The following is a 25,559-nucleotide window of genomic DNA, read 5'->3' as shown; positions in this document are numbered from 1 at the left end:
ATGTGTTGCCAATAACACGAGTTGCATAAATTCTACAAACTCTCTCCAAAATAACACTAGAGTGGTAGCTAGCTGTCCCACATAATTTCCTGCATAGCACATGAGAATATGGGGTGACATGATTGACAATAGTGTGAGCGTTGCTACTACTGGTAAACCTTGAGCTCCTAACTGCTGAGGAAGGCTGAGAGTGTATCTTCCTTGACCAAAGTAGCCCTAACGCTTCTTCCTCATCGAGGCGTACAGTACTTACTGCGACATGGCTGCCACGACGACGCAATCCCTCAAAACATTTTCGCGACACCTACCCCATTTTGTTGTGCTGGTGAATTCCCCCCAAAGGTCCCTCTGTGCTATATGGGTGTCCTGTAAACAAGAATTCGTCAAGTTTGCAAAAACGAATATCATGAAAGACAGATTATTCGGTGATCATCTGAGTGAGATCACTTAATGGTAGACTCAAGATTGGAACAGCGGAAGAAAAAAAAAAAACAACCATGAGATTTACCATACAATGATATCACAGTTTGGAAGTTTGGAAGAGTGTTATCAAATTTCATTTGTTCTGCTGAGACAAGTACAATAATATTCACTTAATTGGACTAAGAAAAGCAACAGAAAACAGATATTAGTGTTGCTACTCAGTTTAACTGAAGAAGTCAAGTATTTAAAAACTCATACCTATACGGTGCTAGGAAGAGTTCATGCATTTCATGTGAGTGCAGATACCGGTGTATGTTGTTGGACTTATTGCAATGGTTAGGCATCAATGCAAATTCTTATATCATCATAAAAATATGGGTGGACATCTGGTGAATAAACTTTCAACTCGTGCTACGTGGAGTGAGCGTTAATTACAATTCTACATGATTTGACAATATTTAGTGGGCCAATCAATAGTGAGAAAGTCAACTGATCTGCAGCATCACATGATTTATGCACACTTCTCTCAATAGCAGCTGTGGGCAGTGCTTTTCATACAAGAATTATTTTGTCGGATTATGGTAATAAAATGGAGATGTAGAGAGTTCTGTGTCTGCTTCTACATTGCACTGGCATGATGGAGTGATTAAAAACTGGGAACCTAATCATAATGTACTTTTGAAGAACCTGAACTATGAAGCTAGGATGGACCACCAGACGACCGTACTGCTGGTGTCTAGAAGACATGTGAAAGTGTTCTGCCCGTGTAGCGATTGAAGAAGTTTTAGCATTGATGCCTGAAACGTGCATGAAGCATTCTAATTATTGGTCCCTTTAGACGAATCCAGGTCCAGACTTTCCCTGATGTCATTCGAGTTACAGCACGACATCTGTCTTGCAATTTTCCATGTTTCCCGCACAAGAGGTGGACGTGTTCTGGTCGCATTACCTCCACTTCGCTTCATTCTTTGGCATGTATTCCTGGTTCCGCACTTCCCACAAGATGTGCCAGTTATTTTGCAAGTAGCACTCGGCTCGAGTTTTGCTGCACCAAGTAACTTTCCAAGTACTTTAAAAACATCTCCACACCAGAAATATCCAACCCTTCTCTGGCCACACTTCTCAGCGATTTGAATCCTGCAAGTTGACTGGGGCAATCACGTCACCATTATTCTCTTAATTCAAATCTCGTACCCGAGAACTGTTCTTACTGTGTGAAGATATAACTTATTGCACCGACTGCTTTTAATGATAGTCCAACACATAATTTTTTTTTTTTTTAATGCAAGGAGAGAAAAAAATTGAACGTTCATTGTAGTAAGTTATCGTTAATCACATGGGTGTCATAAATAAGCTGTGTAAGAATGCAATGATGAAATCATATTTCAAGCCAGATCTGTCCAAGAATATTTTGCTTAATTTGTGAATCTCAAAATTCAAGGAGATTAGATACTGCTAGCATAGTCAATCACACCCACAGTGAGAAAATTCCTCCTAAGCCCATCGTTGAACAGTCAAGCCAGCACTACAACGTGCCTGACAGACTCAAACAAGAATCTGGTATCAATACAGGATGTGACATATCTTCAGGAGCCTATTCCAGACCTCAAAAGAGACTCGATTGAGGTTTCTCATCAATGGTCAACAGATGTCTTTGGCCATTGTCTGTCCTGCTCAAAGTCGTGTCGTAGCATCAGTTTCTCTTCCCTCAAGGAATGGAGTTGCCAGATTCCCACAGGAAAAGTGTGAACATTCATACCATGACAGATTCTTGGAATGCGGGCTTCTTTTCAGTTTATCTTTCCTTGTCCCGCATTCAGGCGCAAATAGAGGCGCAACACCGACTGAAGCTTCAATCTTGACGACATCAAAAATAAACGACATAAAAAAATATCGGTGTCATTGATACTATTGATTTCTAATATCTAAACTTTTTCTACAGAGACTCCACGGATGTGATTATTCCATTGTCCTACAAAGTTCTTGAGCTGAAAACAGAAGTTCTGTGAGAAGGACCGTGCCCGTGACGTGACGAGTGTTGCACCGACAGCGCAGCGGAGTTACGACCTGGGTAGACGGCTCTGGCTGTTGCTTGCAGTTTTCCTCAGTTTCTTCTTCTCCACACGTTGCCTGAAGAACAAGAAAAAACACAAGAGAAGTGTGAGTGAGCTCGGGATAATTTCGTCTGGACGTACTGAACGTAACCTTGACGACACAACCTGCCATCTACTGTAACTTCCTACTACAATGTACCTTGACATGAACACACTTTATGGCAGTGATATTCTTAAAAATGATTTAGATGAGGTAATGATGTGACCCAACATCTTGAATCTTGGAAAAAAAAAAAAAAAAATTGATGATAACCGTTTTGCTTAGCCATATAGCAACCATGAACTCTTCTCCTCAAAAGCAATTATGGCATATTTGCAGCAATTCTTCAATTATTTGGTGCAAAGGATCCGATTCACTCTGGGTTCTTTTTTTTTTATTTTCATTCAGGCATAATTTTTTTTTTCTCCAAAAAACTTGTGCGCAGGTCAATGGGAGGTTTCTACTAAAAAGACATATCACCTCACCTAAATGAATACTGTATATGCCGTACATACAGATCTCAATGTTTGTTTGTTTTTTGGTGAATTTGGGAGTCCACTGATATGCTTGAAATGAACATCTCACAAAAGTATTGCCTTCCCTATAACACAAGTGAACTGTATACCCTCTCCAAGGTGGGAAATCACAAAGTTCTCTGTTGAAAACGGGATGATACTTAAATACTTCTCATCTCAGCACTGTGGTTCTCGATTGCATATCTTAACAACCCGCAAAATTGTCTCACAAGCCCCAATTCGCAAGGTGTTATACTTGCAAAATATCATGGAGCATACACTGTAAGATGAAGGCAGTGCTTGCTTGTGACCAACGTCACTATTCAAATTCTATGGAAATAGGTGATAGCTTGAATTTTCATAACTTCTGGCATTCTCTCTCAATCTTACTGAAATTTCCTCCATTATGTTGGTTTTAGTGCACTTATCTTTTTGTATAACACCAACTTTAATATTTCATTTTGACCCCAGCATACTTGGGCAGGTGTCTATGGGAAATGCGCGATGTAGCAATATCAGTCCGTCCTAAACAGGTTAAATATGGACAGAGTGGTGACACAACATTTGCTCCTGCGACAATTGCTCTCGTCTTATTTTCTCCAAGGACTTGGGTTAAGGTTGGGGTTGTGATAGGGTTTGGGGTTTAGTTTGATATGAGGATTAGGATTAGGGTTAGAGTTATGTGTGTGGGTAGAATTTATGTGTGGCTTAGCTTGCAGATATTTCATGGGAGCAATTGCCACAGGAGCAAATGTCATGGAACCGGACAGAGTTTAGGCAAAAGTTAGGCGACAAGTGGCTCCAGAGGGGGGTGGTTGGGGGAGGGGGTAGGGAGAGGAGAGGGGCTCACTGGCGTTTCTCCTGGAGGTTGAAGAGGGCCTCCTGGCAGTTGTTGAGCTCGGCGGTCTTCATGCGGTACGCGTCCGACTCCGGCGAGGACGCCAGGGCCATGGAGTCCCCGGCCTTGTCCATGGAGTTGACCACGGCGGTCAGCTCCCGCGTCCGCTCCCTCAAGATCTGGATGGAGGCGTAGAGGTCGCTGTCGTCGCATTCCTGGAGGGGACAGGTCAGTGGCCAGAGTTGGGGGGTCAGAATCTACGTGTGCTCCTTAAACACATACCATAGAATATCAGTATTTTATCCTTCACACAAATCTCACTGGCAAACGCATTCACACACACGAAAAAAATTCTACACATTCAAACTAACAGCAAATACACCGATAGGTACACTCATGACAGTATACTCAATCATAGCATATCATTTACACATTCAAACTACCAAATACACCGAGAGGTACACTCACATTATACTAAATCATAACATATCTATCAGAAAATTTGACTTCCTTAAAAACAAGAGATAATGCCTTGGACTGTCCCTACTGAGTTTAGACCAAATCCACTAATCCGACCACCTGCTGCTTACTGTATCGGTAACTGGCTACAAATCTAGCTGCCAATGCTGATATGTTCATGAAAGTTCAGCAGAAAGACTTTGATCTCTCTCCCATATTGAATAAACCACAAAAATGCACGCATGGACATGTCCATTGAGTGATGCAGGCAGAATTTTTGAATTTTTCGAAAGGACTGCAATGTTCATCTTAGTTATGCAAAAAGAATTTCATCCAGCTCCCATATAAAATAAACCACACATATGCACAGACAAGCCCATGGATGCAGGCTGAATGTGTTTCTTTGTTTTTCAGTTTTAGGGGCCATGTCTTAACTCTGGCAAAATTGTTAATCATGTCTACAGAGTTGTTTGTTGTTTACCCACCTCATCCATCTACTTTAGCTGTTTAAAAACCCATCTTCTCTTTCTTGCCCCATCCCACCACTCCTGATCTTTTTTCTCTCTTTCTCTCTGAGCACAATATCATGTGCTCTTGATGTTGGTGAAGTTTTTACACCCCTATGCCGAGATTGGGTAGTGGCGGGGTGTCAGGACTTACCCCGATGACTCTCCTGTCCACGTGGACAAGGAGAGTGGCCAGTTCCAGCTCCTCTGAGAAGCCGTTCTTCAGCTGCACAGACCGGTACCCTGAGTAGGAGGCCAGAGAAAGATAACATAATTAAAGGTCTTGTTTACCTTTGGGAGCAGTGATTTTTAAAAAAAACTTTCAAGATATCACATTTGATGCATATACAAAGGTTTGTTATACCACAAAACATCCTACCATATAAAATTTTCGCAATAAAGCCTGAAATACATATAAGGAGATATCAGTATTTTCCTCAATAAACCGTAACTGCAGCACGGTTTAGTCTGGAAACATTTTTATTATAACTGTCGTTCACATTTTGTATATTTAACAATACCTGACATCGATTTTACTGATTCAAATTTTTACAGTGGTTGTTTCTATCCCTGACTCATACTTTAGAACTGTTTTAACCCTAGAGGGGCCGGGCTTTTTTGGCTATGCTCGGGGGGGGGGGGGGGGGATGGATTCCGCCCCCCCCCCCCCCCCCTGAGCTCTCGGCCATCGGTGGCGCGATCGCGATGAAATTTTGCATGCGTGAGACCTGCGTCATAATCTACAAGATTGTGTCATAAGATTTTTTGAAACAATAAATTTCTAATTTTAATTAATTATGCAAATTAAGCTCAAGCCTAATTAAAAGCATTGAGAGTCTAATTTTTGGTCTGTAAATCTGTTGCAGCATAGTCAACAATTGTACATCACAAAAATTTCCAAAATTCATTTCAATTCTTATGTATTTTATTGTTTTCAGAATTTCTTATGTATTTCTCTGTTTTTCAACTTTTGTTTTTTCTTTGTTTTTTCATTGGAAATTGTCACTGACAACTTTTCTACCATAATTTGCACAAAACTAATCAATGAAAGTGATTAATTGTAAAAATAATCAGGTTTTTATGACTTTCACGACAGAGCACTGTTTTCCATAGGAAATGTACACAAAATTACAAAATTGTGCCCGTTTTGGGGCGACATTCTGTTACAAAAATGGGCGTGGCTTCCCAAAAGTACGCGCGGACATCGCAAATTTGGTCTCAAAAGTTGCGCGAGACTTGAACAAACAAAGTCAAGAAGCCTCGCGACGAGGCCTTCTCGCGTAACAGAATTAGAGCGCGAAACGTCGAGGGGGGGCAGATTCCCCCCCCCCCCCTCGGCCCTTTTAGGGTTAAAGCATGAATGCTGGGTTTTTGTTTCATCTGCAAATGGTAAATTATGCCTTTAAAAAGTGCCACAGATCATGATTCGCATCCTTTGGTATGTATTGAATTTGGTGTCTGCTTTGACAAAAATGACTGCAACACAAACACGGATCATTTTGTCAGTGTTGCTCCGGACCACATGAAACCTGTATTCTCACTAAAAGTCAACATCATATTAGGTACTGTATTCTCGATGTCATCCTTAAGAGATATCTTGACAAAAAAGCTATTCTTTGAATGAAAATATTTACACATGTGCTCGTAAATCTTTCAGTCCTCAATGAACTGCTGACTGCATTTTGTCCTCTTATTGTCTATGTTTAGAGATATTCTAATTGGTCCGATGCAACTACAATTTTCCCGAGTACACAAAAGAGATTTTGTCATATCCGATAATGAAGTCGTGATTAACTGCTTTCATGAGAATATTGTATTACACAAGTGGAATTTTTTGCTGGTCAAGTATGTATTAATCAGTAGATATGACTGGTACCAGTATATTTGACATGCTTACGGCTTGGGTGGACATGGCATGAATACAGGGACATCAAATATTGTAGGTAACTGGTTTTATGAATTCTTTTCTCATTTTGCAAATCTGCAAACACATCTCCATTGAAATAAGGATTTTTTTTTTTCTCTGAACTGGTGTCTGCTACTTCACAGCAGTCGGCTCGTCTGTAGTGCACGGGACAAATGGGAGTGTCCATGCCTGCGGTCCGGGAGTGATTTGGCTCAATTGGTAGCACATCTGCTCCCACATCAAAATGATCCTGGTTCGATTTCTGAGTGTAAACGAGCTTTGTTGTGTATAATTATACTCAGTCCCTTGATTAGGACATAAAATGGAGGTCCAGCAAGTAAGAAGGTCACAACTCATGCAAATAAACGATCTTGCTTCATTTATCGCAAAGAGCAGGGTCCGTTGCTCAGTGAAGTGGTCCCACTTCACATCCAACTGAACCCCATGGAAGACCAGCTAGTGCAGCTGACTGTGGGCTATCCAGCCATCTTCTCAGATGGAAAACTGAAAGAAACAAACAAACCTGTTCGAATGGCCTTGAGCGGGTAGGTCGCTTGTCCCAAGAAGTTGGGCTCCCCGAACACGTCCTCGTCCTGGATGACGAACCGGAGGAAGGCCAGGTCGGGGTTGGTCACGTCAAACTCGCACACCTCGTTGAAGACCGGGTTGAAGCCGTTGTCGGCTGTGTGGAGGGTCAAATAGGAGATGATTAAAACTAATGTGCTGACAAGAATCCCTCTGTGATCATAGTATTACTACAAGCAATTGCATTCGAAATGGTGAGACAATTATGAATACCATCATGATCCCTTCAATAGCAAAGGACTGTTCTTTCATCAGCCACTATGAACACAGTAAGACCATGAGAAACAACATAAAAGTCATGTATCAACTCTCACTGAACTAAGGCCGTTCTCGGATTAGCCATACAGAGGTGGCTGCATACAGATCTGTGTTTTTTAGTCGCTGACAAAAGACTGTTGAAATATCAAAGCATCTTAAAGGTGATTGGCTAGTCTTGGTTTAATCCAAAAGTGCTTTGGGCTAAATGAGATTTAAAACGCATACTTTGCAGCCTTCTATAAGGTATACTTGTGGTCATGAAATATGTCACTTGGAGTTTCAGCTGGAAGTTGGGATGGTCATGGGGTGATGGGGAGAGGGGATGGTATTCGGCAGTATTTGTGAGGATAAATGGTCTCACATCAAGTGTGAGAACAGGACCCGACGTACCTTTGGTGCTGGTCTTGTACTTGTTGCCGCTGTCGTACTCTGCGCCAACCACCTCCACCTCCACGAAGGGACTGGCGATACCACGGCCGGTCTTCTGCAGGTGCCTCGCTGAGATGATCTAGGGTTGGAGGGGGGTAAACAGAGTACCACAGAGTGACGTCGTGGCCATTCATCACCATGGAAACTGGTTTTAAACAACCTCACCTGGCCCAAATATTGTATTCTATCAATAATGCTATTGTTGCTTACCATGCTCGCACCTGGTTCCAAGCCAAGGTATAGGAAAAGCCTGTGACATCATCACTTAGATACAGTGTACTATATGCACATAATGGTTTGAGTGGGGGATTATCCATATCTTGCAATCATACATGGCACCAGAGCTTTAGTAGACTCTCACATCAATATGAACAAACCTGAATCATGCTGGAAGAAGCAGTGGATATGAACATCAATTTGAAAAGACTGCATTCATACAAGAAGCCTACAATAACCTTTGGTTAAAAACTGCTACCAATGGTTTAATATCTAGGCAGCATATGCAAGTCTGCCCCAGCAATGCATGGTACTGCACACAAAAGAAATCTTGCGCTAAAGATTGCTAACACACACACACTGGAGCAACTACTAGTAAACAATGTGATGATCCTCACAAGGTTGATGGCATAAGTCCTAAGTATTGAAGACTGGAATGCTGCAAACTATTCATATGGTGATACAGTTGAACCTCTCGTATCCGGACAAGTTGGGACCGGGGCTCATCCGGATAAGGGATTTGGCCGGATACGGGAGACTCAATGCTTTATACATGTACATATACATACACATGTACTGATGTAGCCCATTGTAGTACCACATGTAGTAATGTGTATACTGCAACCTTTTCATTGTTACACTCAGTAACAGACCCCAAAATAGAGGTGTATGTTAATGTTGGAAGTAATATGTAATTCATGTGTGTTTTTGTAGGAGTTCTCAAGGAGTTGGGAAGCCCCCTTTCCTCCCGTAATTATTACAAAAAAAAAAAAAAAAAATCACGGCGAGATTGCGTCCGTATAATAGAGAGATCCGGATAAAGGGGGGCGGATAAGAGAGGTTCAACTGTATGTGCAATTACCAAATTCCTTGCTGCTGGTTATGTCCTAGGAATATATTCAGGATGAAAATTATAAGAGTGGTGGGAAAGACCCACTTCATATGGGCATCCAAATGTGTTTGATCCACAATGGTTGCTATTGCAATATCTGTACCAGCAACTGACATGCTCTTTGTTGACTGGCTGTGGCCTTGCTGTTGCCATGGTAACTCACTGTGATTGTTAGATGAATGGGGTCCACACCCATCAATGTCCTCTTGTCGAAGGAATCAAAGTTTTTGTCGAGCATACACTCTGGTTTAAGTACGTAGCCGCAGCGACCGTTCAGAGCAAACAATCCCTCGTTGACTTGCATGTGTCGATCTGGAAGGGAAGCAAATGAAGGTGAAATGACCAATTAGACTCACTCACAACATGCGACAAACTCTCAGCTACATGCCATTTATGGTGCAGGAGTCAGAACAGGGCTATGTGTAGTAATGAGCTGACATTAAACCAAATATGAATGACTTTTCATGCAGTAAGTCAACTTTGATAACCAATAAAATTTTTGTGTTCTCTCTCAAAATATTTCCTGAAACTTTTTGGTTTTTTTTCTTTCTGTAATCTTAATTTCTGATTCCACGTGAACGCATTTATGGAATCCACACAATCACTCTCAATGTGTACACAAAATGAAAAGAACAATTACGCAAAAATAACTTCCTCTTTTTTTAATGTACGTCAACGTGTGCAATAAAGTCTTACACATATTTGACATGATTTTTAAGACTGACACTGTTGACCATATCTGTTCACATCTAAAGCATTTGGAATATACGTTCAGTACTTAAAAGACCAGGGTTATCAAAATATGTCCTACAGCTTCAGCTCGAGTGGAAAGCTTGATTACAGATATAGACAGGTTATTACTGCATCAGAAGCCACCCTGACATGAAATATGGTGGAAATGGAAAGTGGACACTTTGGTCCAAAAGCTCTGCCTGCTCATTACCAACATTAAAAAAAAAAAAAAGATGCTCCACAAATATGTAAACTGAACAAAGAAAAATCAGCAAATCCTGTAAAAGTGTAAATTTTCGCAGTGTGGAAATTTTGCACATTTCACACAACCAGAAGCTAGCGTGAAAACAAAAGCATGCAAATATTTTTGCATGCCATATGTCCCAGTAATCAATGTTCTGATTCTGTGGAATTAAGATCACACAAAATTCATCTTACCCAGCCAAGTGCAAAAAAAAAAAAAAAAATAATGAATATAAACAATTAGAAATATCCACTTTTACGCTATACTGAGATTCTAGCTCAAAGTCAGCAAGTAGATACAATGAAAATGGCGCAGGTGATGGATGGGAGACTTGTTCACACTAATCTCACACACACTGCTTTCACATCGGACTCTCTCGTCTCTCCCATGGGAGATCCTGCCTCGCTCCTTACCTGGGGTCTGGTAGTTTAGGGAGACCATTTGGCAGCCGCAGTGCCAGATGGGGATGGGGTCGTAGTTGGAGGAGTCGATCCTCTGCCCCTTGGGGTACGTCCGGCTCACCTGCATCCTGTTGTACTTGAGCAGAATCTTTGACTTGCCGGGGAGCATGTAGCGCTCCACCCTGGTCTCCGGGAACGACGACATCTCATAGTACTTGCCGGGAATCCCTACGAAGGCAAAGAAGTTTGCAATGGAATTATATATCACACCCTCACTGTATGCATGGATGACGAGAGAGACTGTCAATTAAGGGTGACATTCACCCCATCAAAGGGAATAATCCACACTGTGAAAATGAACACATCTACACTTTGATAGTGACTCAGACTACACAACCTGCTGTGACTGTGTCATCTGGACTTTGATTCGCTCTCATCTCAAGAATGTTTCAACAAAACAGTCTGCCTGAGAAGTCACACTTTCTTCCGAACATTTGGGTTGTTGTCGTTTTTTGCAAATTTTCACAACAATGAGAAGACCATCAAGTGCGAGATTCTCAACTCGCAATAATATCTGATTAACTGGCATTCACGAAGATATCTGTGCGCAAAATTATCAGCGAGTTCTGTGTAGACTATTGAGCTGACACAGAGACTCAAGAGACCTCACACTCTAACAGTGTTCTCACTTGCTCAGAATCTTGTATGAGCTATACTTTCTTCGGCGAAGGGAAGGGAACGGGAATCTGACATAAACTTACTGTCTTCAGTGAAGGGAACGGAACGGCAATAGACGATGAGCCTGGAGAACTCCCTGGCAATTCGTAGCCTGCGCTCGGACTTCTGTACGTCTTGTCTCTGTTAAAAACAGTCCACAGCAATATGGTTAGAAGATTAGCGGATGAGAGACATGTGTGTCCCATGACCATGTCACTGTGGGACAAAGATTTGAAAGCATTTTTTAGGTTGCTCTTGTGATACTACATAAACCTAGCTTGGTTCCACTAACCCTCTTCAAAATTCCAGGAAGTTATTATAAAGGTCAATTTGTGGTCCAATAAGGTCAAACTGCTTTGACTGTTATCAAATACATAATTATTAAATTACTCATTTTGTAATTATGAAAAAAAAGGGAATAGGTTGCTATGTTTCAGGCCATTTCAATATAAAAATAGAACTTTAATGCCGCGCATATTCTTACCAGGCACACTCTATGGGGAATTGCACACATTTTCCAGCACAGACTGTCACAAAGATCATGTGATGTGAGCTCTGCGCACACAAACATATGGGTGATGTGCATGGTAAGATGGCAGCGCCATGGCATCAAAGTAAAAGATCTATGAGGTATCCAGATACATGTACATCCTTTTAGAGATCAGTGGTTTAGGCTCAAGATGTGGTCTCACCCTCTCCTCTGCACTGACAGAGGCCATCTGGATGCAGCGCATCCACTCTTCCAGCTCCGGCAGGTCAGTGGCTGCCACGTCGATGGGGTTGCGCTGGGTCGGGGAGATGATGCGGAACACGTACTGCTGCTTTGTCCTCACCCCTAGCATCATTTCTGGGCAACATGAAGGCACAAAACACACTGTGACATCGGGTGTATGATGATTAGAAAACTACAACAGGATAAAGCAGAAAGAACACACACACACACACACACACACACACATGCACATCAAACATACAAATTCAAAACAAGCACCCTGCATTGCCTGACACTAACCCAAGCTTTAATGCGACTGAATATTGCAAGTTCACCTGAGTATCGCAAGTTCATCTTCAACACATTCTTGCAGACTTCTACTTGAGAACATTGCAAACTTGGGGGAGGGGTGGAGCAGCTTATCAAAGGGCATCCAAGGGGACATGGTGTCCATTTGCATATTCTATCACACTGGTAAAAATACCTGCAAAGTACACTGTTTTTAGAAAATGTTGACTATGCAGTTAAAAAAAAAACAAACAAACCCAAAATAGAAATGTTGCTATGGTGACTGGTATGCCTCTGCCATATCACACTATTCTCCCAATAGGTCTGTAGTATTGTACATCTTGACAGAGTGAGTGACAGTTTTCCATGATTGGGCACATTCTCAAATATGTAGAATGTGTATACATTCTTTGAACCAGATTTCTTTTGGATGGCTAAATTGTTTCAGAGAGCAATATTCACAAATTTGAGCATTTTCACTTGACCTTTGACCTTTAGCCCGCTGATCCCATGGCCCATAACTTTCTTCGAATAATCCGTATAATGGATGGTAAGTATTGTTGAATACATAAAATGCGAACAATACTTATAATACGAATGTTTCCAGACTAAACTGGCTACAGTTATGGTTTATTGAGAAAAATACTGATATCTCCTTATATTTTAGGCTTTATTGCAAAAAATTTATATGGTAGGATGTTTTGTGATACAACAGATCTCCACATATGCATCAAATGTGATATCCTGAACATTTTTAAAATCACTGCTCTCAAAGGTAAACTGGACTTTTAAGCAACAAGAAATTTTCAAGGCATGGAGAAAATGTAATTTTTGTTAAGTGTTATTTCAGCATTAATTTTCTTTTTCTCCCACGCTTTGTCAACTAGTCATGCTCACTTACCTACACTGCAACCCGTGATATCGATAGCTCCTTTCTGCAGGCTGCCTAGCAACGTGGCATCTTGACCTTGGTCGCTAGGGGGGTTGGTGACCTCTTCTACATAGTTTGACGGGAACCACATGTTTCTCTTGCCGCCGTAGTCTCCTTTCCACCTTAGGAGGAAGAGTGGAACCATTGCAATTTTACTAGCACATGTAAATTGAGGCATTCATAAGAAAACTGCGGTCATGACAGCATCTTCAGAAACCTCTGAAAAAATGGCAAATTTTCACCAAAATGTCATCTGGCACGATTTCATTCATTATGGATGAACTATGAATCTAGGAGCTACATGTACATGTATGCCTGTATATGGAAGAGTAACAAGCGAAGATACATGTACAACCATGACAGGTATTCATATACCATTAGAACTCTGTGGCGGATCCAGGGGGGATCGGAGCGCACCGGGCGTGCTCCCCCCCCCCCCCCTTTAATTTTATAAAGGCTGCCCCTCCCCTTTACGGAATGCCTGGATCTGCCTCTGAGAACTGGCCACTATTTATTCTGTTGTAAAAATGTAGCACTGGGCGAACTTGAGGGACGGTTTTGCAGTTGCAAAATTATCAGCCAAAAGCGTTCTTTGCAAAAAAATTTTGCATTCAAACTGCTGGAAGGGTTGCCAGGCAACATAATTATTAGCCCATCTAATTTGCATAAATGTGGATGTGATCAATATCAAACCTTTGAAATTCAAAAAACATTCTCATTTCATGTCCAATTTTGGTAAACCTTTCAATATTCACTTTGTTTGGTTTCCCTCTTTCTATTTGAGACAACTTAAACGTATGGTAGCAATGCATTTTGAGATTATGTGTGTGAAATAACACAAACCTTTTTTCTTTTCTTTTTTTTTTCATATCAATGGTTCTTTTTGAGGTAGCTTGTTTATAACACTATGATATCATATGGACGGTCTTACATGCCATATTGATAACAACCCCATCTTAGGGACAACATCATGCCAACTGACAGCTAGATTGGAGATCTCTTACCATCCGTGGTCCTGTTTGTCTACGTTCGTGATGATCGCATGCTTGCAGAAGGACAGCTCATCTTCCCTCTGGGCCTTGTAGTCGTACAGAGCCTTCACTGTCACCTGTAGGAACAAAGAAAAACAGAAATCCCTCGTAATTCAGCAGTCTTTGTTCCCTTTCTTTGCCTTTTGCAATTGAATACCCGACTACAAAAACAACCCAAATCCATTACAGAAAATTTAGAAAAAAATAAAAATCATTGATTTTCAAAATGTGTTGCTTTTTTTTCAGTTGGTAGAATGTTACAGTGTATGTCTATCTATTTAAATGTAAAAGATTCATTTGACTGATTACCTATCTTGGCATGACTTCATAAAGGGTCCCAAAGACGAAAGCCAAATTTAGACTTGGGTCGTTTTTATATTCAGGTATTCAATCTTTAGCACTGGAATATCGCTCTTTACTTCCGCCCAACAATCTAAAGTAGATAAAGAGAAAGAGTGAGGAGGAGGGGAAGGAGGAGGAGAAGGAAGAGGAGGAGGAGGAGAAACAGAAGGAAAGGGAATGATAAGACAGAAGGAAAGACAAGTAGGAAGGAAAGAAAAAGAGGAAGAAGAAAATGAAGAGAAAGAAGAACATGAAGAAGAAGAAAAGAAAGAAGATGAAGAGAAGTGAAGATGAAGAAGAGGAGGAGGAAGTGGAAGGAAATAAATAAACAGGAGAAGCAAAAAAAGATGAGGAAGAATGGAGAGAGAGAGCCTTACCTTGGGCACAAATTGGTTGGGGTCCATGTAGATGCCTCCTGGTCCGTAGATGGGGTCATCATCCGGATCAACATCCTGTGGAATTTGACACGGTTCATTTTAAAGCACATCAGCACTTAAAAGATACCTTCCTTTACACATTGCACTTATGTGTTTACCTGATGCTACAAGTTTGTATGACAAACTTACAGAAGATTTCACAGTATGTAAGGACCGAGATTCTTGAACAATAATTGTTAAAGAGATTATAAAACGTATGTCAAATTAAAATCAATTCAGTGAGATGAACTACAGTGCTAAAACCACAAACTTCAAGATCACCACCACCAAGTTTATCAAATGGCCTTCACGAAGTAAAAGATTAATTTATTAACTTTAGCTGAAATAAAGGTCTTCAAAGCAATCAATCCCTGCCAGTCTTTCACAATGCTCCAATAGAATCCATTGTTGATCCCTGGGCATTCCTGTGTCAAAGGTCAAGAGCTATTAAACAAAAGAGCAGGTGCCTCAACACCAATTCCCATCCAGTACATTACAAAACTTATGGATACAGACAGTGCCCCAAACCTTGAGTCTATTATGCGGCCATCATGAAATCAATAAATCAGATATAGGGTACTACCACCATGGGGGTCAATCCTTACCCCTCCCAGCCTGTCGACGAGTTCCTGGTTGACCGGACTCTTGAGCTTCATCTTTCTGTAGAGGGGGTACTTCTCGTAGTAGCTGCACAGCTCCGCCAGGCTCTCGAACTGAGCGCTGCCGATGGTGAAGAGTCGCCCCTCCTGCTTGATGCGACAGTGTTTGATTTTACCCTCAGCTCTGGAAAGGAGAACAAGGGAAATAACAGGGATTATCTCAGGTAATCTAAGCCACACCTGCAATGTACCTCTGCACTGTTACATCCTTTGATGCTTGCTAGGGGGCATTTCATCAAGTGTTTTGTCAGTGATTTTGCTCACAACCAATGAGATGCAAGGATTTCTGTAGCTTAAAACAGTTGTCGGTGGTTGACAACCACTTTCATGAAATGCTGCCCAGATTGGAGGCAGAGTGGGTCGTCGTGACTGATGTTAATTATCACAAAAAACATGGCATGAAAATGGGATTGAAGAAACACACCTCCAGGGAAAATGGACTTTAAGAGTTATCTATAAAGATTCCCTGCTGGCCCATGCAAGATTATATCATTTTCAAGTATGCTTTCAGGCAACACATTATGCCATCACTGCGCTTAACAATCTGCCTATAAATTTTGGGGATGAAAAAAAAAAGGTTCTCAACACTCAAAATATCATGATCATTACGATGTGAAGTCCTTTCTTCCCACATTCTTCCCCTCTAAAACAATCATAACCCTGTAAAGGTACAACAGCAGAGACCGGTTTCGGAGATGAGATACACTCCTGAATTGAAAGTAACGTTAGTCAATGGGCCTGGAGGGGGCCGGTTGTACCTGAATGAGATGGCAAAGGCGTCATTCTCCCTCTCGCTCTTCCGGACGAGGAAAGCTCCGTCCTGGGGAACTCTCTTCAGCATCTCCTCCGCCTGATGCCTGCTGAGTCGGCTGTGGAACCATCTGTAACCACGGCAACGATACAGGGCAATCAGGCAATGGCTCTTGTAGTGACATCACAATCACTGTTCAGCCTATAAACCATTTTACTAACTGTTGCAAGATGACTAACGTATTTACACTCCCTGACATAACTTCTGGGTATACTTTGAATAGTACAATATTTCAACATGTATGACGATCATGCTCTGTCTTTATAATTACACCCTCATTAATACAATGTACCTTATCAAGATTTTCATAATTCCTCTTAATATTTTCTCAGTATAATTTGCATACTAAACAAAACTGCCACGATACTAAATTGAGCTCGGAACATTAAGTTTTCTTTTTGGTCATACTTTATCTCATCTCAATTATGCATTTTCTTTATTTTCAAATTACCTCTGCAACAAGCCTGAATATATCACAACTCTAAAGCAGTGAACATACATAATATAGGTCAGAGCAAATAAGTACACAACTGTATGACAAAAATTTCTGTTAAAGCTACTACAAGGCACTCATATGTGATGATTTACATACCTATAAAGAGCATTTTACAGCTTGCCTCAGTGTGCAGCAAGTGATACAATCCTGGCTGGTTACTTCCACTTAAAGAAATTAGAAATCCTTCCCTTTGCACTGGTTTGACTCTTGCCAAAAGCTCATTCAGATTATGATTTATATTTCTTGCTACATTTGATAACCTCATTCACCACAGCAACAGCGATCTAGCTTAAAATCTTTCCTGTTCTTACCATGGTAATTACTGTGAGTTAACATTACATCAAGTTTGAGTCTTAAAAATGCTACCGACTGGTTGCACACACTATCAGTCCAAATGTGACCGTGCACCTCAAAACGCACATAAAGTCGCACACACTGATTTTGCGTGAAGACTGAAAATAAGTGAAATGGGTCAACCTAGCCGAACTTGACTTTTTCATATTTTCTGAAAGAGCGGGTCTTCTTTTACATTATGCTAAAATTTGGTATCATAAAACGGGCAGGAAAGTGTGTTTTTTTAGCAGTTTATGTCGAACGTTTTTGGTAGAATAGTGTGATTAGGTGTGTCTTTACAATCCCTTTTTCATTTCTGAAAAACCTTGTCCACACTCTTCACTTTCAACTCTTATAACTTTCGAAGGGATAGTGCTACTGCTTTGAAAAATGGCATTGATTATGGACAGAATGTGTTAATGAGGCATGCTTAATTTCAGTTTAATCTGATAATCCTTTCATTGTTGTTACTCTGGTGGTTTACTTCCTGTTTTTTGTCCCATTCATCGCACAGCCAGCACGGTTTGGTAAAGATTAACCGCTTGAATAGACACTGTACTTCAGAGCCTCTTTTCTCAGTTCACACTTTTCCTGAGTTTGTGCTTTCTTTCCAATATTTAGATAGGTTAGGTGAGTCCATTTGATTTGAGTTATACATCATTTTAAAGCTTAAAGTCTGCTCTTTCAGAATATGGTCTTAACTAAAATTCATGTTTGGCGACTTTTTGTTTGTTTTGAGGTGCAGGGTCACAAATGTAAAGCAAGACCCTTGGAAAACGAAGCATCTGATGCAAGGTTATCATCACTCCTTGTTCGTTAGTTCGATAGAAAACTGTCCACGCTGCCCCAACTTTTGTGAACTCTTTCTCTACCTGGGCCCCACTTCACAAAAAAAAAAAAAAAAAAAAAAAAAAAAATGATATTGATAGCAACTCCTGCTGGAATGGTACTTGTCATGGTTACGACAAGAATCTAGCTTCCTGATTGGCTGTTGCCATGGAAAGTTGCCATTCAAGCGGGAGTTGCTATAAGCCTAATATCTTTTATGAAATGGGGCCCAGGTGTCTCTGTCACCTCAGTAATGGCTGTGTGCATAGACTAGCTGCAGATAATCCAGGGTGGTCCACAACTTGAAATTTTAGCATGTTGTATGGAGGAAAAAAAAATTGATGTGGTGCATGAATAGAATGTATTGCCACTGAGTGCATGCCTTGAGTGTACAATGTCTTTTGGAGCCTTGGCCTAATGGAGGGCCCTACAAGCTCCGGGACTCTTTTCTTGTGTCACCTTAGCCCCCCCCCCCCCCCCCCTTTTCCCAAAAGGCAAATTTCTTATTTTCAGCACTGTCATCGATGTTCGGTGCTCAGAATATTGCCTCTTTTTTTTTTCTTCTTTTTTTTTTTAACCCATTGAGAAAAGTCCCGAGTACATGTATACTCGGGCAAGTGTCTATGGGAAATGTGTGTTATAGCAAAATCAGTCAGTCCTCAATGGGTTAAAGAACATTGGGTGATCAAAGTCAATGTATTACTGTGACATGCTAAAATCTCTCCTGGACCACCCTGTAGCCAATGCTTAGTGCATATTTTGAGGGCAAACTAGTACAGCGTATAATCCCTCGAGTTATGGTTAGTCGAGTGTTCAGAAAGTTTCAACATCAATTTGTTAGTAGTGACGTCTAGACTACAGTATACGTATATGTGCTCATTTGTGCATGCTGATATCAATTCTTTTGAAAAGTGCAGAAATGGCCAAGTTATTAACTATAACACTTTAATAGTAAACACTCTTATAGAGTTGGTTGAATGTGAACAATGACAAATTCTCCCCGTTACATGTAATTATAAAATCTAAAATGGTGGTGGGGCTACCAGTATCTTATTTTCATAACAATGTGTGCTGGTGCATAGTGCGAGCTCTATCTGACTGTACAACAAGAAAAACATGGAGCACTATATATCTCTATCTCCAAACCATCATGGTTTTGTAGACGTATATGCATCCATTTTCTAGCATGACCAAATTTGCAGCATTTTCATGTACTTGCCAGGCGGACGAAAAGTAAATCCTACTGTAAATCAAAGAAGAGTTCATTCCATCAAGTTCCACTTTAGACATATGAGGTAATGAGTCCTTCAAAGTTAGTGTTTAAAGTGGTATAAATCCTTGAAATACATGGAGTATATTATTGCATGTGCACACACAAAGGCAAGAGTCATTATAATACAGGTAGTCAGTCAAATTAGTCAAAAACTTCCTATAGTGTGAAATCAATGATATATCAGGTAATGATTGGGGCATTATACCTGTGTATATACTGTATACCTCAGGATTTGCCATCATAGCAAGGGATGTTTAGGAAATTGCCAACATGATTAGTATTCCATATTTGTATGCTGTTTAGAAAGTTGTGAAATCTACGATACTACACTAACAAAGATCCGAGATCTACCAGAAATATACCGAAGAAGGTCTGTAATGAAACATGTACAGCCCAAAGAAAGTAACGAACATATCTCAGTGAAAAAGAAATAAATAAAATAAAGTGTACAGAAAGGACATGAAAGAATCCCCCATTTTGCAATAGTCCTCTATGTGAACAAAACATAATGTATATTTTTTTGAGATTTAGAGGAAAGAATTTTTCCCCTTTGGTTATGACTTCCAACAGTGATGTAATGATTGGACTATTGCTCCAAAGGTTCAAAGGTGACAATTCAAATACACAACCACCAAGAAACAAACAAACAAACAAAAACCCTTTTGTAGATGATAAAGATTACACAGTCAAGATGGACTACAGTATTGATCTCATGTGACTTGCCACCACAAAAGCCAGATAAAAATGCTGAATGCTGATAATCTCTTTTCTCTATCATGCAATGCAAAAGCAGGTTAACTTATCATGAAGTCCTCATTATCACTCATGTGGCAATAGGAATATATCAATATGTCCTACAAATTTCATAATATTTCTGCCATTTTTCTTTGGATTAGATTGATATGATCATTTGGACTATAAATTGATCATATGAGTGACTTATTCTCTCAAAAGCCGCATTAAAGTGATGAATGTTAATTTTCACAGTCTTTTTTGTATTACTAAAGGACCTATGCAATGCAAATGCCTATTGATTTGTGTTGATTAATGGCACCCTCAACATCATTTATGTGGCGAGAAGGATTTATAGATACATCCTTTTTATTTCATAATAATATTTTTTGTTAATCTTTAGTTACATTACTTTGACACACCAACAAAAAAATCTTTGGAACCATGATTCTGTTGACAGCATCATCTGTCCAAAAAAACAAAAACATATATATTTTTGAGTATTTAAGACAGGTTTTAGTGAAGCTGTTATCTTTTCAGTTTGTTTTATTTTATTCTTCTTGGAGTCGACAGCCTATTCTGTGCTGTCTGAAATATTCTGTTCAGTGTTCCTCATGAGTTTATAAACAAATTGTTACAGAGTAAAACCAGGACTATCAGCACTTTAAAAAGCACATGGAAATAAAATGTCTAATAATGTTTTGCATTCACATCAACTGTTGACTTGAGATGCCTGAGTTTACAAATTAACATGAGTCACGGACGAGTGGACACACAAGCATGAATAAGCATGGCAACAGGAAGGGGAGGGGGTAATGGCTTTCACAACATTTTCCAGCGAGTAACAGCAATACGTGAATCTTTGGAACACTTCTGCAGGGAATATCTATTGAAGGCACAATGGTTCACGATATTGATCGAGGGATAACATCATGTTTACAATATCCACAAAGTGACAAACTTTAAGGCATTTAATCATTTTATAAGACTTAACCGATTCATGGGTTGGTTTTGTTTTTCTCCACACCCTGTTTTTTTTTTTTTTCTTTTGGCACATTTACCACAAACGGCCTGGAGTATATGAGGGGGGATCTTTGGGTGAGGCACTACTGCAGCAATCGGCAAGCATTCCATGCGATTATTGCGTACAAACCAATTGACATGACTTCATGCTCTTGGGGGGAGTAAGGTTGCGCATATAACTTCTGAAAACTGCGTCACAGTTTTCAATATTAGTGCTAGTTCCAATGTACTAAGCAGCATGGTATGAGAACAGAATTTCGTCCAATCACTTCACGAGAACAAACAAGGGAAGCATTATAAACAAACTAAATTTATGATTCCAGCCCCAAAATAGAGTCTAATACATCACAGAACGAATTTCTTCCTACTTGCAAGCAGCTGGGTGTATACTGATATATATATATAAAAATGAATATCCATTGTTTTGCATGTGGATACAAACTATTCATTGCAGACATAGGATAAATAACTTACATGGTCACTCATTCAGAATGATCACGGTATGGGATTGGATTGGATTGGATCGGATTGGATTACAATGAAATATATTGTATGAGGGTGACACGTGGCGAGCCATAGAGTGCACGGGGGCTCACTTGTGCGAGGCAACTTACTCAGCATTCTCATGTCCATAGAGCTGGGGCACCGTGTCCTTTAAGACCACCGAGATGCCATTGCCCCCCCTGATCGGCCGCTCCCGGTAGTAGTTTACCAGGGTATACAAATTCAGAAACGGGAGGTTTTCTACCAGGTAATAACAGGTGCGACCTTGAATGGACTTGGAGCGAATGCGGCAGTGATTGACGCGCCGGTGCGCCCTGTGTGTGTTAGGAGGATTAGACGGTGTTAGACCATTACATCAGTGCGACTATTCGAGACCACTACCTGACTCTCGGGGCTTGGCCAGTGGTTTGTGTGGTGACAAAGCCCCAAGAGTTTGGTACGGCATGACCATACCAGAGTCTTCAACCCTGTGTAGATTCCGTGCAAAAAAAAAAAAAAAAAAAAAAAAAAAAAAATATATATATATATATATATATATATATATATATATATATATATATCGAAACAAACAGCGGTGGGTCCCTTTCTACGGCAACTGAAACACAAGAAAGCTTTACATAGGAGAGAGGAAAAGAAGGTGAAGTATTCCACTATTCCTTTGTGCTGCAGGTCAGAAACAGACGAAGTTAGCGTTGGATGATGGAAGCAATTAGTGAGTAGAAGCCAAAGTTAGCTGCTAATGGTGAGTGAAAGACAAAGTGCTGTGAGGTGCAGACATGCATGAGACACAACTCTACAAGTTAGCTGCTATTTGTTTTTTGTTGTTGTTTTTTTTTTTTTTGGGGGGGGGGGTGAGAGATTAGCAGCAAACTAGTTGGCAGCCACTCATGGGTGATGTTACACAAAGCAGACAAATGGATAAATGAACTGCCGTCACTAAAAAACACCATCTCCACACACATGCACACGCACACACAATAACAGGAAGCTGGCACAACCACAACATGCTTGCCACCAAGTTCACAAAAGTTCTCCTAATTTTCCCCCTTTGGGCAGCTGCACACGCTTTTTGTAGTTTCAATTCTTATGAGGCTTTAAGTCTACTCCATTAGGTCCAGCTCGAGTACTTTGGAGTGCCCCGCCCCTCCCCCCAGGGGGGCGTGGTCACCAGCGGCCGGACTCCAGACTTACTCTTTGTTCTCGTGGCTGGGGGGCTGCGGCACCGGCTCCATGAGGCGGACCATGAGGTCCTTGCTGCGCAGCGGCACCTGCCGGTAGTGGCTGATGAGACTGTAGAGGTTGTCAAAGGGCATGTTCTCCACCAGGAAGTACTTGGACTGGCCCCGGTCAAGCTTGGACTTAATGCGGCAGTGGTTCACCTTACCCATGGCCCTTTAGTGACAATCAGTCATTTTTATCCATCCATCAATCATTATCAGTTTTTTGTTTGTTTGAAATTATCATCATCATCATCATTTGAGTCATGTTACCAGGCAACCAGAGATTTGTTGGATGCGGTGGTCATTCAGCCCATTAGTTGGGGGTTTGAAGGATTCACAACAGTTTGATTATTCATTGATGGCATGTCAATTAATGACACACCAAAGTATTAAATTGAATTCATTTAGATTTAATTTAATGCCAAGGCAATAGATATTGTGTTGTTTAAAAAAGCAAAAACAAACACATTTTTGTAAAGGATTTGGTGTTTTAGAAAAGGGGAATTAGGCGATGGGGGTTGGGTGAAAATGAAGTGAAATGGAAAGACATCAAAGACGAAGACTGGTAAGACGCAGAGAGAAAGAGACTGGTAACGCCTGCATCTTGTTAGCGATACAGAGTGTGCCATACTAGGAAATATGAACGGCAGGCTGACACAACACATTAGGTGCCTCTACACGCACAGACTTGGGCAATTGGGGATTCCAGCTGCTATACCAACGTCACATCCCAATAATTGACAATGTGTCCATTGCGGTCCACATTACAACTTTCTCACGCATGACTGACTACTCGGGATATCAGTCTCACACGTGTCACCGACACTCATGCAGAGCCATTCTGCAGTGTCGCGTGACTGGGTTTCGCAACCTGGTGGCGCTCTGTGCGTCACTGTTGCTCAAATCTGTGCAGAGAAAGGCACCAATGTAAACATTTCAAATGGCTCTCTGGTTGCTCTCTTGTCCACAACTCTACACAGAGCCAGTAATGCAAACAGATCTACAGAGCAATCATTTTCTGATCCCTAGCTCATAAGCCAGGAGAATTATATACGTGGCAAGAGCACTAAGTAACATGGGAGGAACAAAGGTAAATTTTGACTCCAAATCATGCATATCACAATATTCAATTCTTGAAAGCAGAATATCTTTGTGAATAAAAGTTCTTTTGAAAAATCCATCTCCCAGATCATTTTTCATTCAATCATCTGTTGAGTCAACAATGAAGAGAAGCCAGCAATTTTTAAGGTAAAGACAAGTTTAGAGGGATCGTATAGTTTTGATTGAGACCTAATTTCAGGTTTCTAACAATTTTTGGTGAGGTAATGAGAAACCTCTTATGAAATATGAAAGAGCATGTAATTCTATGAGGAATTCAAAGTTTATTTGATAAAAATTGGTTTTGAAATGGCTGAGATATCCAAAAAAAGAGCGATTCTAATAAAGTGTGGGACCCACACTTTATTACGATTGCTTTGTTTTACTTTGTTTTTGGATGTTTCAGTCATTCCAAACCCGATTTTCATCAAATAAACTATGAATTCCTCTTAAAATGGTATGCTCTGTACTGTATCATAAGTGTTTTCTTGGTATCTCGCAAAGAGTTAAAAGCCCAATTCTCATCTCCACCAATACTGTACCATCCCTTTAAGGTAAAGAAGACAAGTTTAAGACAGAAAATGACATGCTGGAGGATTCCAAATGATTACAAAATATTGCCTGTGAAATCCCTTTCTACCCATACAATGACTTCCTGGCAGCGACTAGTAGGTGAATACTACTGAATGAAATTTGTAAAATAAATGGAAACTAAATGAAAATTTGAAGGTGCATGAAAATTGAATGTGAACTTGAAATTTAAAATGTGCACAAAATGTGTTGCTAAAGTCACTTCATAAAGCCATAAACCTCAATGTCATTATCACTGACGGACTAATCATTATTTTTTTTTTTAATAAAATGAAATAAACAAGACCCAGCAGTATTCAGATGTCCATAAAGTTTTGAATGAACATAAACCACAAAAGATATACATACATATATATATATTTTTTTTTTTTCCTGTTCAGCAATATCTGATTATACACTAAAGCACAAGTCAGAAAGTATTAGATTGCTGCTTGGTGCAAAAACTACACACAAACAAAAACAAAAATCAAAACAATGATGTAATATGCTTCTTCTTGAATCAAGAATAGTAAAAGAAAAAGTGAGAACAGAAGTGAAGGTGAGCCATTTTACAATAAAGAATACAAGTATATGACAGAAAGTGACATGGCAATTGATTGTGGGCTGTATAAAATTGAAATTTCTATTCTAAAGTTCTATTCTAAGGCCTCTCAGGGTATAAGCCTTCTAATGCAAACCTTAGGTTCCTTTTTTTTTTTTCTGCCCAAAGTCCAGTTACAGGTGCATGTCAAATTACATAACAAGACGAACAGTTCAGATAATACTGGCGCTTGGATAATGTAATGGGTTTATCGAGGGGTAGAAGCCCCATCGTGCAACCTTGCAGCAAAGAGACTAATGCAGTCTCTTAAGATCCATCTTCTGCATTTCTGAATTTGGGAATCTTCTTTTTCGAAGTTCTCTACATTTTCAGCTCATTGCCTTTGCAAGAACCCAGTAGAGAATTGGTAAGGCATTCTGACATGCAGGGCCAATTTCATTTAAAGGGATGGTATAGTTTTGGTTGAGACTTCACTTCATGTTTCTCACAGTGTTGGTGAGATAATGCGAAACCTT

The 25,559-nt window shown here is 40.3% G+C and overlaps 1 protein-coding gene across 1 annotated transcript in view; it reads right to left on the bottom strand.

The window, feature by feature from the left end:
- Positions 1-2,330: 2,330 nt before the first annotated feature.
- LOC140233506 (1-phosphatidylinositol 4,5-bisphosphate phosphodiesterase gamma-1-like) overlaps positions 2,331-25,559 on the bottom strand; it is a 97,929-nt gene continuing 74,700 nt past the window's right edge. Inside the window, exons 19-33 of the mRNA XM_072313625.1 lie at positions 22,786-22,986; positions 16,353-16,475; positions 15,541-15,718; positions 14,897-14,971; positions 14,151-14,254; positions 13,117-13,268; positions 11,908-12,062; positions 11,260-11,356; positions 10,511-10,726; positions 9,285-9,433; positions 7,975-8,092; positions 7,265-7,423; positions 4,990-5,078; positions 3,883-4,085; positions 2,331-2,553 (exon numbers count right to left, since the gene is read on the bottom strand). Of these exons, the coding sequence (XP_072169726.1) occupies positions 2,484-2,553; positions 3,883-4,085; positions 4,990-5,078; positions 7,265-7,423; positions 7,975-8,092; positions 9,285-9,433; positions 10,511-10,726; positions 11,260-11,356; positions 11,908-12,062; positions 13,117-13,268; positions 14,151-14,254; positions 14,897-14,971; positions 15,541-15,718; positions 16,353-16,475; positions 22,786-22,986 (2,089 nt within the window). The 3' untranslated portion in view covers positions 2,331-2,483. The remainder of the gene's footprint in view (positions 2,554-3,882; positions 4,086-4,989; positions 5,079-7,264; positions 7,424-7,974; positions 8,093-9,284; positions 9,434-10,510; positions 10,727-11,259; positions 11,357-11,907; positions 12,063-13,116; positions 13,269-14,150; positions 14,255-14,896; positions 14,972-15,540; positions 15,719-16,352; positions 16,476-22,785; positions 22,987-25,559) is intronic.

Source organism: Diadema setosum, chromosome 9 (assembly GCF_964275005.1).
Source record: "Diadema setosum chromosome 9, eeDiaSeto1, whole genome shotgun sequence".
Classification (NCBI taxonomy): domain Eukaryota; kingdom Metazoa; phylum Echinodermata; class Echinoidea; order Diadematoida; family Diadematidae; genus Diadema; species Diadema setosum.
Note: the sequence above shows the minus strand (reverse complement) of the source record. Positions and strands in the feature narration are given on the sequence as shown.